Here is a 12,703-nt window from a genome sequence, read left to right as displayed (position 1 = left end):
ATTTCATTTCTGATTTAAGCACTAGAGCTTTAAAAGCAAATATTGTCAGGGTTTTGAACTCAGAACCTTTCGTACCTTAACATCTTTCCACTGGCTCAGTATTGCACTGAGCCAGTGCACTTTTTAAACATCACAGCAGAGGATAACTGTGCTGATCCGTGATATTATTGCACTTCTTAGGAGCAGGGCCTAATGTGACAGTCCCTGCAGCCAATTGAGCTGTTTCAACATTCATTAAGTTTGATTTATATTGTGTGTTAAGGGGTTATGCATTAACTATGGAGCTTATGAACGTAACTGCAGAAGCTATGCTGTAGGTTACACCATAGCTGACATGCACCTCCTCTAAAAACTACAAGTCGCGGCTACAACAGCTGTGGAGGTACTACTGTGATTGGCTGCTTGTGTTTTCTTTGACAAGTTTCTGAAGTTGGTGGAGATTTTGATAGTGAAAAAACAACCTTAAGGAAGTTGTAACGACTTAGTGACACACGGAAGTAATAGAGGCAATTATTATTCATTTTTACAACATGGTGCACTGGTCCATGAGGGAGTACTTTCTAGGGTTCAGTGATGTTTGTCATAGACAGCGAGATGAATGTATAATTGTGGCCACTAGAGGGTGCTGTTGGACTACAGATGTGGAGCTACAAGTTGCCACATCACCAATTTGAAGAGTTCAATTACAGGTCTATACATCAGCAAAGTACAGATGTTGACAGCCCCATATGTCGGCTCGTTGGTCTAGGGGTATGATTCTCGCTTTGGGTGCGAGAGGTCCCGGGTTCAAATCCCGGACGAGCCCTGCTTTTTTTGTTTTGTTGTAATCCATCCGGGTCACACCAGCAAATAAATTGTGTTACAGTGAATACTTTCGTTGTCTCTCTTTGCCAAATTCCCCTGAAGTGTAGGAAAGATTTTCAAAACATACTAGAGCACACTTAATTAATGATGTCATGCCATCACATGACACTGAAAATTGCTTAGAGTAGAAATATTTCATTACAGTGATACAGCAATGCTCTTCGTGGTTACAAGTCAGGAGTCAAACCAAACATAGAACTAATTTTCTTAAAGTTGTCTTTTTCACTATCAAAATTTCCGCAAGCTTCAGGAACTTGCAGAAGAAAACACAAGCAGCCAATCACAGTGATATTTCCACTGCTGCTGTAGCCCTGGTGTGTAGTTACATTTTAGAGCAGGTGCATGTCAGCTATTGCGTAACCTATGGTGTAGCTTCTGCAGCTACATGCATAGGCTCCATAGCTATGGCATAACGCTTTAACACACAATATAAATCAAACTTAATGAATGTTGACACAGCTCGACTGGATGCAGGGACTGTCACATTAGGCCCTGCTCCATAGAAGTGCAATAATATCATGAATCAGCACAGTTATCCTCTGCTGTAATGTTTAAAAGGTGCCAAAATGTGCAATACTGAGCCAGTGGAAAGATGTTAAGGTACTAAAAGTTCCAAGGTCAAAACCCTGACAATATTAGCTTTTAAAGCTCTAGTGCTTACATTAAATGGTTGTATACACAGCAGGTAGCAAAGTCAGTATTTGTGCACAAAGACTTTCCCAAATACCTTTTCAGTGTCATATGCTTTGCTGTATGGTGATCTTCACAACAACATTTGATTCATTACATTTCGCAAATGTTTAATTATTATTTTGTTTATGTAAGTTAAAAAGTGTCCCCTTTTTCATCATTAGATATAAGTGTGAAAACCCAGTAAACAATATTAAAGGGAAATTTCACCACGTTTTAGGTGGATGTCCAATCAGTGTTGATAGTAAATTTAGTCAAGAGTTTTAGTCTGAATTTTCCTTCTCTCTGACTACATGTACCAGGATGCATTGCGCATGTGCTTCTGGTATCCTCTGGCCATATCCTCTTGCGTGGCTAATTCAGCCACAGCCTCAGCCTCTCTCCACTGCGTTTCTTTGGCCGTATACCCTGGCATTTATCGCATTACGCCAATCCTGACTGGCTAGTGATCGCGATGTCCATGTCAGGTGGTTTCACCTAGATCAGGGCACATTGTTTTTCTAAGACAAACTTAGCACAAAAAGTAAGAAAATTTGTGTTTGGTAGATTATTTCTTTGTTGTAACAATGCTTCTTGGCGATAAATCTTATACTGTTGGAAAGCCTGTTTATTTCCCTTTTAAATGGTGCCACATTTGTAAGGAACATGCATTTGTGGGATGAGCAGCAGAGCTGAGTATGTGGGTTGCGCCCATGAAAAATTTGCCAAATCTTCTCTGCAAATGCCAAACAGCTTATTTTGCTGTTGCTATTGACTCTTGTTTTGAGCTTCTGGTACCCCCAGGTGCTGCCAATCAGGTGCCTATCAGCACCTGTGAGCATGGGCCCTGCTACAGTGGTCAGTGTCTGCTCCATGAATCGGCATGCCAGGTTTGACTGATCTGGATAGGGCCCGTGCGATAGGGCAACTTCAAGCTGGTGTTCCGCAAAACCAAGTTACAGCATTATTTGGAATGAGCCCTAGTACCATCTCCAAAGTGAAGGCCAAGTTCCATAATGGGATGTCAGTGACAGGCCGCGAAGTGGGCATCCCAAGAAGACGACAGCCCAAGAAGACCATTTCCTCACCCTGTCAGCACTTAGGTACCGTAGGCTGTCTTCTACAGATTTGCAGTCAAGGTTTGCAGGCCGATATGGCCGACGGCTCACTGCCCAGACAATCCGGAACAGACTGTATGCAGCCAATCTCCGGTCTCATAGGGCTGCCAGGAGGCCTGCCATGACTGCCCTTCACCGTCAGGCTTGTTTGCCCTTTTGTCGGCAACACGTGCACTGAACCTGAATATCTGGAGGAACGTTATGTTCAGCGATGAGTCCATATTCTGCCTACAGCAGTTGGATCGTAGGGTCAAAGTGTGGAGAAGACGCGGAGAACGCTATGCTGATTGTTGCATCGATAGAGTAACATCTTTTGGTGGAGGCAATGTGATGGTGTGGGGCGGCGTCTCCCTCACTGGCAAAACAAGGCTTGTCATCATTGGAGGCAATCTCATTGCAGAGAGATATCGAGATGAGATTCTGCAACCAGTGGGAATCTCATATCTCCACAGTCTGGGACTCTATCCTCCAAGATGACAATGCTCGCCCCCACAGAGCGGGGTTTATCAGAGACTACCTCCAGAATTTGGGAGTGGAGAGGATGGAATGGCCTGCCAGCAGTCCTGACCTCAACCCCATTGAACACTTATGGGATCAGCTTGGGCATGCTGTTCGTGCCAGAGTGACCAACACAACCACGTTGGCTGACTTGCGACAAACGCTGGTTGAAGAATGGGATGCCATCCCACAGCAGTGTGTGACCAGGCTGGGGACCAGCATGAGGAGGAGGTGCAAGGTTGTTGTGGCTGTGTATGGTTCTTCCATACGCTACTGAGGCTCCTGTTTGTTAAATGAATAAATTTTAACAATTTATTCATTGCCAATATGTCTTGTCAATATGTCATCCAATCCACCAAACATCAAACAAGAGTCAATGGCAGAGAAGATTTGGCAAATTTTTCATGGGTGCAACCCACATACTCAGCTCTGCTGCTCATCCCACAAATGCATATTCCTTACAAATGTGGCACCGTTTGAAAGGGAAATAAACAGGCTTTCCAACAGTATAAGATTTATTGCCAAGAAGCATTATTACAACAAAGAAATAATCTACCAAACACAAATTTCCTTACATTTTGTGCTAAGTTTAGTTATCTTGGCTAAACATGCTGTCACTGGGTGCTAGCTACCTTGATACACTTCAACTCTCCAGCCTTCACCATAGACCGGAGTGCTTTTCACCTAGTCACACCATGGCCAGGTTTTCAACGGCCTCGAATACCCACCACAGCAGCTCAAGTACTTCACCGAGCGTTCACCCTTGCATACCAAGGGGGCTGGCGAAACGCTCACCCATGGGATTAGCATGCCAGCTAATTCGCCATTCCTCTCTGTTAGTATGCCTGCTAGCGAAGATGGATGTTGCCCCCCTCACAACAGAGGAGATAGAGACTCTGGGCCTTGACTCTGCTGCTGCAGTAACAAATCTCAATCAAAGACACACACCAGGTCTGCTTGTGCTGCTTCGGGTTGGAACATGCCTGGCTGGCTATCAAAGCCTCCAGTTCGTGCAACCACTGTGTCTGCTTCACTGTTTAGAGTCTTCAACAATGGCTGCCATGCCAAGCTAGCTTGTTGGATAATGAACCTTACTTGTCTGCTTGCAACATTCAGGTGTACGACAGGAACGGGGAGGGGAAGGACAGTGCAACTGGGGTCAAAGCTGGACCTAGCTGTGGCGCCCCCATGGGACTTGGCAGTGGTTTGGATGGGCCCTCCTTTTCAACCAGTGGAGGAGGTTGACTTGAAACATCTGTCTCTGAAGACAGTGTTGTTGCTGGCTTTGGCATCTGCTAAACAGGTCAGTGATATTCACACGCTTTCGGTGCACCCTTCATGTACTCAGTTTGCCCCAAGGCATGTCAGGGTGTCACTAAAACCTAACCCCGCCTTATTGACAAGGTGGTTGGCTTTTTCTTCCCCTGAAAAACAACAGTTGAACATGCTGTGTTCAGTTTGTGCCTTATGCAACTATATAGACAGGACAAAGGGATTTCGGAGTAGTGACCAACTCTTTGTATCCTGGGCTAATCCCTATATGGGAAAACCTATTACAAAGCAATGGCAATGGTGGGAGCGATTGCTCTAGCTTATATGTGCCAGGGACTGCAGGCATCGGCAGGCCTGCAAGCTCATTCCACTCATGGCCTGGCCACATCATGGGCTTTGTTTAGAGGGGTTTCTACTGCAGCAGTGAGATGTTCCTCGCCCCTCACTTTTGTCCAATTTTAGCGACTGGATGTCTCTGCTCCATGCATGGCTCACACAGTACTGGGCTTAGGGCCCTTGCTGGAACAGAGTAATACTGTTTGAGTGATGGTGGTTGCTGAGATAAGCTTGTTTGGCAATACAGTCTCCATATCCCATAGTGAGACATCGAAATGAATACTATGAGAACTTTAGGTTACTTGCCTAACAGCGGCTCTCAGAGTAGTATGCATGAGATGTCTCACCAGGCAACCCTTCTTGCTGGGACGAAGCAAGAAGAGTTGCTTATGCCATAGGATGCCAGGCTCGTTGGTCTAGGGGTATGATTCTCGCTTTGGGTGCGAGAGGTCCCGGGTTCAAATCCCGGACGAGCCCTGCTTTTTTTGTTTTGGGGGACACAAAAACCTAAGAAGCTGCTGAAAATTAATTTCTAAGGCAAAAGGGAAAACCAAAGGAAGCAGCTTATGAATTTAGACTTTTAGAAAACCTGCACTACTAAATACAGTACACCACTACAAGGTTACTTGCCTAACCCCAGTTCTCGGAGTAGTATGAGTGAGATGTATCACCAGACAACCCTTCTTGTTGGGATGAAGTGAGAAAAGTTGCTTATTCTGAGTGACGCCTGTGTAGTAGCGTAAGTTATTTAAAGGTAAGTGGAACCACCTGACACAGACGTCACAATCACCAGCCAATCAGGATTAGCATAATGAGATAAATGATTCTAAGGAATAGACAAAGCGGTATATCCCATAGTGAGACATCTTACTCATACTACCAGGGGTTACATAAACAACCTAAAGTTCAGTGATGCTTGTCTTGTACAGTGAGATGAACATATAATTGTGGCCACCAGAAGGTTCTGTTGGACTAGAGATGTGGAGTTACAAGTTGCCATGTCACCAATCTGAAGAGTTCAATTACAGGTCTGAACATCACAGAACGACAGATGTAAATAGCTGTATACAGGCTCGTTGGTCTAGGGGTATGATTCTCGCTTAGGGTGCGAGAGGTCCCGGGTTCAAATCCCGGACGAGCCCTGACTTTTTTGTTTTGTGGGACACAGAAACCTAAGAAGCTGTTGAAAATGTATTTCTACGGCAAAAGGGAAAACCAACGGAAGCTGCTTATGAATTTAGATCGCACTACTAAATAGAGTACATCACTACAAGCAATAGCACAAATTGCCAGGTTTTACCTGCTGGATATTGCTAATCATCTGGCCAGGCACGATAATGTACATTTATCATTCCAGGTATTTACATCTTGCAGTTACAGCCGTGGTGTACCATTCAAGTTTATAAAGTAAATCATGCTTACCAGTGGACTTACAACTTCTAAGTGCAGTGTAGATGTTTTGAAATGCTTATCACAGATTATGTTTATGTTAATAACATGGGATCATGTCAGTAATGATATTTGGCCTTCTTCTTGGGAAGATGACTTTGGATCGTCTGTCATCATCTGACAGATTAGATTACAGTTATGACCCAAACCCATTTTTTTGTGAGCAGAGTGAACACAAAAATCTGATATTTTCCAGTTATATGTAGACCACTTTTATATGTTGTTTTAACTAATGGATTGCCATGCAACCTGTCAAATCAGAATTGCTGTGATTTATCTGACCACCTTGCCTCAAAAGTCAAAAGCAAAGTATACTTAGGATGAATACTTGCTAAACATCCTCAGTTTCAATGATGGATTATCTCGCAAATACAGTGTTTTTTGTTGCTGTTAATGTGTGCATGCTAGTGATGCACATTATGTTATCTGTTATTTAATGTGCATACACAGACCTTTTCAAGGGAAATGTGCTTGCACTAATTTAGGATAAGATTCACTTCCATGAAGTTTGAGCAGTCAAGACAGAAAAGAAATTGCATTTAAATCATGTTTCATTTGTAAATATAAAGCACTGAAAAGCACACAAAACCAAAGAGGACAGTGCCATCATTCCTGAAAAGCACTGTCACTAAACTAAATCCAAAAGCCTAACATTTCATTAAGTGAAATGTCTAATCAGTTATTAGCAATTTTATCAACTCCAAATTTGTCCAAAACCAATTTCTCCTGAGGGAGACAATAAAAGTGACCTTGACCTTGAACTCCTGCTATGGCAGAGAAAAGCACTATGTTGTTTAGCAATCTTGTCACTACAACTACACCACAGTGAATCATAATCAGAGGGTGCTCTTTGAGTAGCCCAAAGACACTACATTACCAGAAAGAGTTCAATCATGAGTTATGACGGCCCAGAGAAACAGCCATAAATACATGCAACAGCTGGCTCGTTGGTCTAGGGGTATGATTCTCGCTTAGGGTGCGAGAGGTCCCGGGTTCAAATCCCGGACGAGCCCAGTTTTTAACCCCTGGGGGTTATAGAAGTCTAAACTGCAATTGTGGAGACAGTTTGAGGCAAATGGGAAAATACAAAGCTTCAGTCTATACGTTTCACACTGACATCAGATTTGCTTCACTTCCATGAAGACAGAGAGAAAGCATGAGTATGATTATTAAAAAGATAAAAAATTCCAGTGGATGAAGAAACATGACTAAACCAAGGATGCACAAAAGGAAGAGATGAGGGATTTTGTACAGTACTTACCTGCTTTTATGTGAACTGTGTTTAATTAGATCTTTTTGGTCCCCACCATAATGAACCTCCCTGAGTTGTCCCAACAGCTTGTCTGCAACAACAACCATATAACCATAAAAAAAAATCAACATCAACAAAAAAAAAAAAATTACACATAAATTCAAAAAACAAATGTACATTACTTTACTGATTTAAGTTATGACACCACTAATCATTGAAGTTGATAAAGTGATACTGGCCAAGTAAATTTCACATTTTATTTGCTATTCCTTTATTATCATAGATTTTTAAAAAAAGACAAGACTAATGTAATTCACAAGATCTCATCAGCCACACACCCTACCGTTTATATTTCAGGCTTTAGGAAAACACTGAGAATAGGACTGAAACGATGAATCTGTTTGTTGATCGGCAGAAAATCAGTTTTCAAGCAAAAATGCCAATCTTTCTCTGGTTCCAGCTTCTACAATGTGAGGATTTGCTACTTTTCTCTGTTTCATACAGTAATTGTAACCAGAATATATTAGTGTTTTGAAGACATCACCCTGGGCTCTGGGCAACTGCGACGCACATTTTTTCACAATTTTCTGACATTTTAGAGACCAAACAATAAATTAAACAAATAAAGAAAAGAAACATTTGGGGGATTAGTTAGTTGCTGTTGGAACCGCAGAATAAATAAATGGTGGGATCAAAATAAACATATTATCTCTCGGCCAATCTAGAAAAAGAGAAGCATTGTCAAGTTGTCCAAAACCAATTTCTCCTGAGGGAGACAATAAAAGTGACCTTGACCTTGAACTCCTGCTATGGCAGAGAAAAGCACTATGTTGTTTAGCAATCTTGTCAATACAACTACACCACAGTGAATCATAATCAGAGCGTGCTCTTTGAGTAGCCCAAAGACGCTACATCACCAGAAAGAGTTCAATCATGAGTTATGACGGCCAGAGAAACAGCCATAAAAACCTGCTACAGCTGGCTCGTTGGTCTAGGGGTATGATTCTCGCTTAGGGTGCGAGAGGTCCCGGGTTCAAATCCCGGACGAGCCCAGGTTTTAACCCCCGGGGGCTATAGAAGTCTAAACTGCAATTGTGGAGACAGTTTGAGGCAAATGGGAAAATACAAAGCTTCAGTCTATATGTTTCACACTGACATCAGATTTGCTTCACTTCCATGAACACAGAGAGAAAGCATGAGTATGATTATTAAAAAGATAAAAAATTCCAGTGGATAAAGGAACATGACTAAACCAAGGATACACAAAAGGAAGAGATGAGGGATTTTGTACAGTACTAGCCTGCTTTTATGTGAACTTTGTTTAATTAGATCTTATGAGTGTTTTGGTCCCCACCGTAATGAACCTCCCTGAGTTGTCCCAACAGCTTGTCTGCAACAACAACCATATAATCATAAAAAATCAGCTGTTTTTCTCTGTTTCATAAGGTTGTTTAGCAATCTTGTCACTACAACTACACCACAGTGAATCATAATCAGAGGGTGCTCTTTGAGTAGCCCAAAGATGCCACATCACCAGAAAGAGTTCGATCATGAGTTATGACGGCCCAGAGAAATAGCTATAAACACATGTAACAACTGGCTCGTTGGTCTAGGGGTATGATTCTCGCTTAGGGTGCGAGAGGTCCCGGGTTCAAATCCCGGACGAGCCCAGGTTATAGAAGTCTAAAACGCAATTGTGGAGACAGTTTGAGGCAAATGGAAGAATACAAAGCTTAAGTCTATACATTTCACACTGACATCAGATTTGCTTCACTTCCATGAACACAGAGAGAAAGCATGAGAATGATTATTAAAAAGATAAAAAATTCCAGTGGATGAAGAAACATGACTAAACCAAGGATACACAAAAGGAAGAGATGAGGGATTTTGTACAGTACTTGCCTGCTTTTATGTGAACTGTGTTTAATTAGATCTTATGAGTGTTTTGGTCCCCACCGTAATGAACCTCCCTGAGTTGTCCCAACAGCTTGTCTGCAACAACAACAACAACCATATAATCATAAAAAATCAGCTGTTTTTCTCTGTTTCATAAAGTAATTGTAACCAGAATATATTTGTGTTTTGAAGACATCACCCTGGGCTCTGGGCAATTGCGATGCACGTTTTTTCACAATTTTCTGACATTTTAGAGACCAAACAATACATTAAACAAAAAAAGTAAAGAAACATTTTGGGGGATTAGTTAGTTGCTGTTGGAACCGCAGAATAAATAAATGGTGGGATCAAAATAAACATATTATCTCTCAGCCAATCTAGAAAAAGAGAAGCATTGTCAAGTTGTCCAAAACCAATTTCTCCTGAGGGAGACAATAAAAGTGACCTTGACCTTGAACTCTTGGTATGGCAGAGGAAAGCACTAGGTTGTTTAGCAATCTTGTCAATACAACTACACCACAGTGAATCATAATCAGAGGGTGCTCTTTGAGTAGCCCAAAGACGCCACATCACCAGAAAGAGTTCAATCATGAGCCATGACGGCTAGAGAAACAGCCATAAAAACCTGCTACAGCTGGCTCGTTGGTCTAGGGGTATGATTCTCGCTTAGGGTGCGAGAGGTCCCGGGTTCAAATCCCGGACGAGCCCAGGTTTTAACCCCCGGGGGCTATAGAAGTCTAAACTGCAATTGTGGAGACAGTTTGAGGCAAATGGGAAAATACAAAGCTTCAGTCTATATGTTTCACACTGACATCAGATTTGCTTCACTTCCATGAACACAGAGAGAAAGCATGAGTATGATTATTAAAAAGATAAAAAATTCCAGTGGATAAAGGAACATGACTAAACCAAGGATACACAAAAAGAAGAGATGAGGAATTTTGTACAGTACTAGCCTGCTTTTATGTGAACTGTGTTTAATTAGATCTTATGAGTGTTTTGGTCCCCATCGCAATGAACCTCCCTGAGTTGTCCCAACAGCTTGTCTGCAACAACAACCATATAACCATAAAAAAAAATCAACAACAACAAAAAAACCATTTACACATAAATTCAAAAAACAAATGTACATTACTTTACTTTCTGATTTAAGTTATGACACCACTAATCATTGAAGTTGATAAAGTGATACTGGCCAAGTAAATTTCACATTTTATTTGCTATTCCTTTATTATCATATATTTTTTAAAAAAAGACAAGACTAATGTAATTCACAAGATCTCATCAGCCACACACCCTACCGTTTATATTTCAGGCTTTAGGAAAACACTGAGAATAGGACTGAAACGATGAATCTGTTTGTTGATCGGCAGAAAAACAGTTTTCAAGCAAAAATGCCAATCTTTCTCTGGTTCCAGCTTCTACAATGTGAGGATTTGCTACTTTTCTCTGTTTCATACAGTAATTGTAACCAGAATATATTAGTGTTTTGAAGACATCACCCTGGGCTCTGGGCAACTGCGATGCACATTTTTTCACAATTTTCTGACATTTTAGAGACCAAACAATAAATTAAACAAAAAAAGAAAAGAAACATTTGGGGGATTAGTTAGTTGCTGTTGGAACCGCAGAATAAATAACTGGTGGGATCAAAATAATCATATTATCTCTCGGCCAATCTAGAAAAAGAGAAGCATTGTCAAGTTGTCCAAAACCAATTTCTCCTGAGGGAGACAATAAAAGTGACCTTGACCTTGAACTCCTGCTACGGCAGAGAAAAGCACTATGTTGTTTAGCAATCTTGTCAATACAACTACACCACAGTGAATCATAATCAGAGGGTGCTCTTTGAGTAGCCCAAAGATGCCACATCACCAGAAAGAGTTCGATCATGAGCCATGACGGCCAGAGAAACAGCCATAAAAACCTGCTACAGCTGGCTCGTTGGTCTAGGGGTATGATTCTCGCTTAGGGTGCGAGAGGTCCCGGGTTCAAATCCCGGACGAGCCCAGGTTATAGAAGTCTAAAATGCAATTGTGGAGACAGTTTGAGGCAAATGGAAGAATACAAAGCTTAAGTCTATACATTTCACACTGACATCAGATTTGCTTCACTTCCATGAACACAGAGAGAAAGCATGAGAATGATTATTAAAAAGATAAAAAATTCCAGTGGATGAAGAAACATGACTAAACCAAGGATACACAAAAGGAAGAGATGAGGGATTTTGTACAGTACTTGCCTGCTTTTATGTGGATGTTATGAGTGTTTTGGTCCCCACTGTAATGAACCTCCCTGAGTTGTCCCAACAGCTTGTCTGCAACAACAACAACCATATAATCATAAAAAATCAGCTGTTTTTCTCTGTTTCATAAAGTAATTGTAACCAGAATATATTTGTGTTTTGAAGACATCACCCTGGGCTCTGGGCAATTGCGATGCATGTTTTTTCACAATTTTCTGACATTTTAGAGACCAAACAATACATTAAACAAAAAAAGTAAAGAAACATTTTGGGGGATTAGTTAGTTGCTGTTGGAACCGCAGAATAAATAAATGGTGGGATCAAAATAAACATATTATCTCTCAGCCAATCTAGAAAAAGAGAAGCATTGTCAAGTTGTCCAAAACCAATTTCTCCTGAGGGAGACAATAAAAGTGACCTTGACCTTGAACTCTTGGTATGGCAGAGGAAAGCACTAGGTTGTTTAGCAATCTTGTCAATACAACTACACCACAGTGAATCATAATCAGAGGGTGCTCTTTGAGTAGCCCAAAGACGCCACATCACCAGAAAGAGTTCAATCATGAGCCATGACGGCCAGAGAAACAGCCATAAAAACCTGCTACAGCTGGCTCGTTGGTCTAGGGGTATGATTCTCGCTTAGGGTGCGAGAGGTCCCGGGTTCAAATCCCGGACGAGCCCAGGTTTTAACCCCCGGGGGCTATAGAAGTCTAAACTGCAATTGTGGAGACAGTTTGAGGCAAATGGGAAAATACAAAGCTTCAGTCTATATGTTTCACACTGACATCAGATTTGCTTCACTTCCATGAACACAGAGAGAAAGCATGAGTATGATTATTAAAAAGATAAAAAATTCCAGTGGATAAAGGAACATGACTAAACCAAGGATACACAAAAAGAAGAGATGAGGGACTGTATTGTGCTGTACTTACCTGTTTTTATGTGGACTGTGTTTGAATGGATGTTATGAGTGTTTTGGTCTCCACCGTAATGAACCTCCCTGAGTTGTCCCAACAGCTTGTCTGCAACAACAACCATATAATCATTAAAAAATCAGCTCCTTTTCTGTGTTTCATAAAGTAATTGTAACCAGAATATATTTGT

The 12,703-nt window shown here is 41.5% G+C and overlaps 1 protein-coding gene and 9 non-coding genes across 10 annotated transcripts in view; 9 read left to right on the top strand and 1 right to left on the bottom strand.

The window, feature by feature from the left end:
* The window catches only part of setd6 (SET domain containing 6, protein lysine methyltransferase), a 31,204-nt gene that overhangs the window by 17,357 nt on the left and 1,144 nt on the right, over nt 1-12,703 (bottom strand). Inside the window, exons 2-4 of the mRNA XM_042411905.1 lie at nt 12,532-12,621; nt 11,597-11,671; nt 7,468-7,549 (exon numbers count right to left, since the gene is read on the bottom strand). Coding sequence (XP_042267839.1) covers nt 7,468-7,549; nt 11,597-11,671; nt 12,532-12,621 — 247 coding nt within the window. The remainder of the gene's footprint in view (nt 1-7,467; nt 7,550-11,596; nt 11,672-12,531; nt 12,622-12,703) is intronic.
* Nucleotides 734-805, top strand: trnap-ugg. The gene has a single exon. It is a non-coding gene; the product is annotated as a tRNA-Pro (tRNA).
* trnap-ugg lies at nt 5,163-5,234 on the top strand. Its single transcript has one exon. It is a non-coding gene; the product is annotated as a tRNA-Pro (tRNA).
* trnap-agg lies at nt 5,828-5,899 on the top strand. Its single transcript has one exon. It is a non-coding gene; the product is annotated as a tRNA-Pro (tRNA).
* On the top strand, nt 7,148-7,219 carry trnap-agg. The gene has a single exon. It is a non-coding gene; the product is annotated as a tRNA-Pro (tRNA).
* On the top strand, nt 8,439-8,510 carry trnap-agg. The gene has a single exon. It is a non-coding gene; the product is annotated as a tRNA-Pro (tRNA).
* Nucleotides 9,057-9,128, top strand: trnap-agg. The gene has a single exon. It is a non-coding gene; the product is annotated as a tRNA-Pro (tRNA).
* On the top strand, nt 9,991-10,062 carry trnap-agg. The gene has a single exon. It is a non-coding gene; the product is annotated as a tRNA-Pro (tRNA).
* On the top strand, nt 11,293-11,364 carry trnap-agg. The gene has a single exon. It is a non-coding gene; the product is annotated as a tRNA-Pro (tRNA).
* On the top strand, nt 12,209-12,280 carry trnap-agg. Its single transcript has one exon. It is a non-coding gene; the product is annotated as a tRNA-Pro (tRNA).

This window comes from Thunnus maccoyii, chromosome 5 (assembly GCF_910596095.1).
Source record: "Thunnus maccoyii chromosome 5, fThuMac1.1, whole genome shotgun sequence".
NCBI lineage: Eukaryota > Metazoa > Chordata > Actinopteri > Scombriformes > Scombridae > Thunnus > Thunnus maccoyii.
The sequence above is the reverse complement of the archived record's forward strand: the minus strand, read 5'-3'. Positions and strand labels throughout refer to the sequence as shown.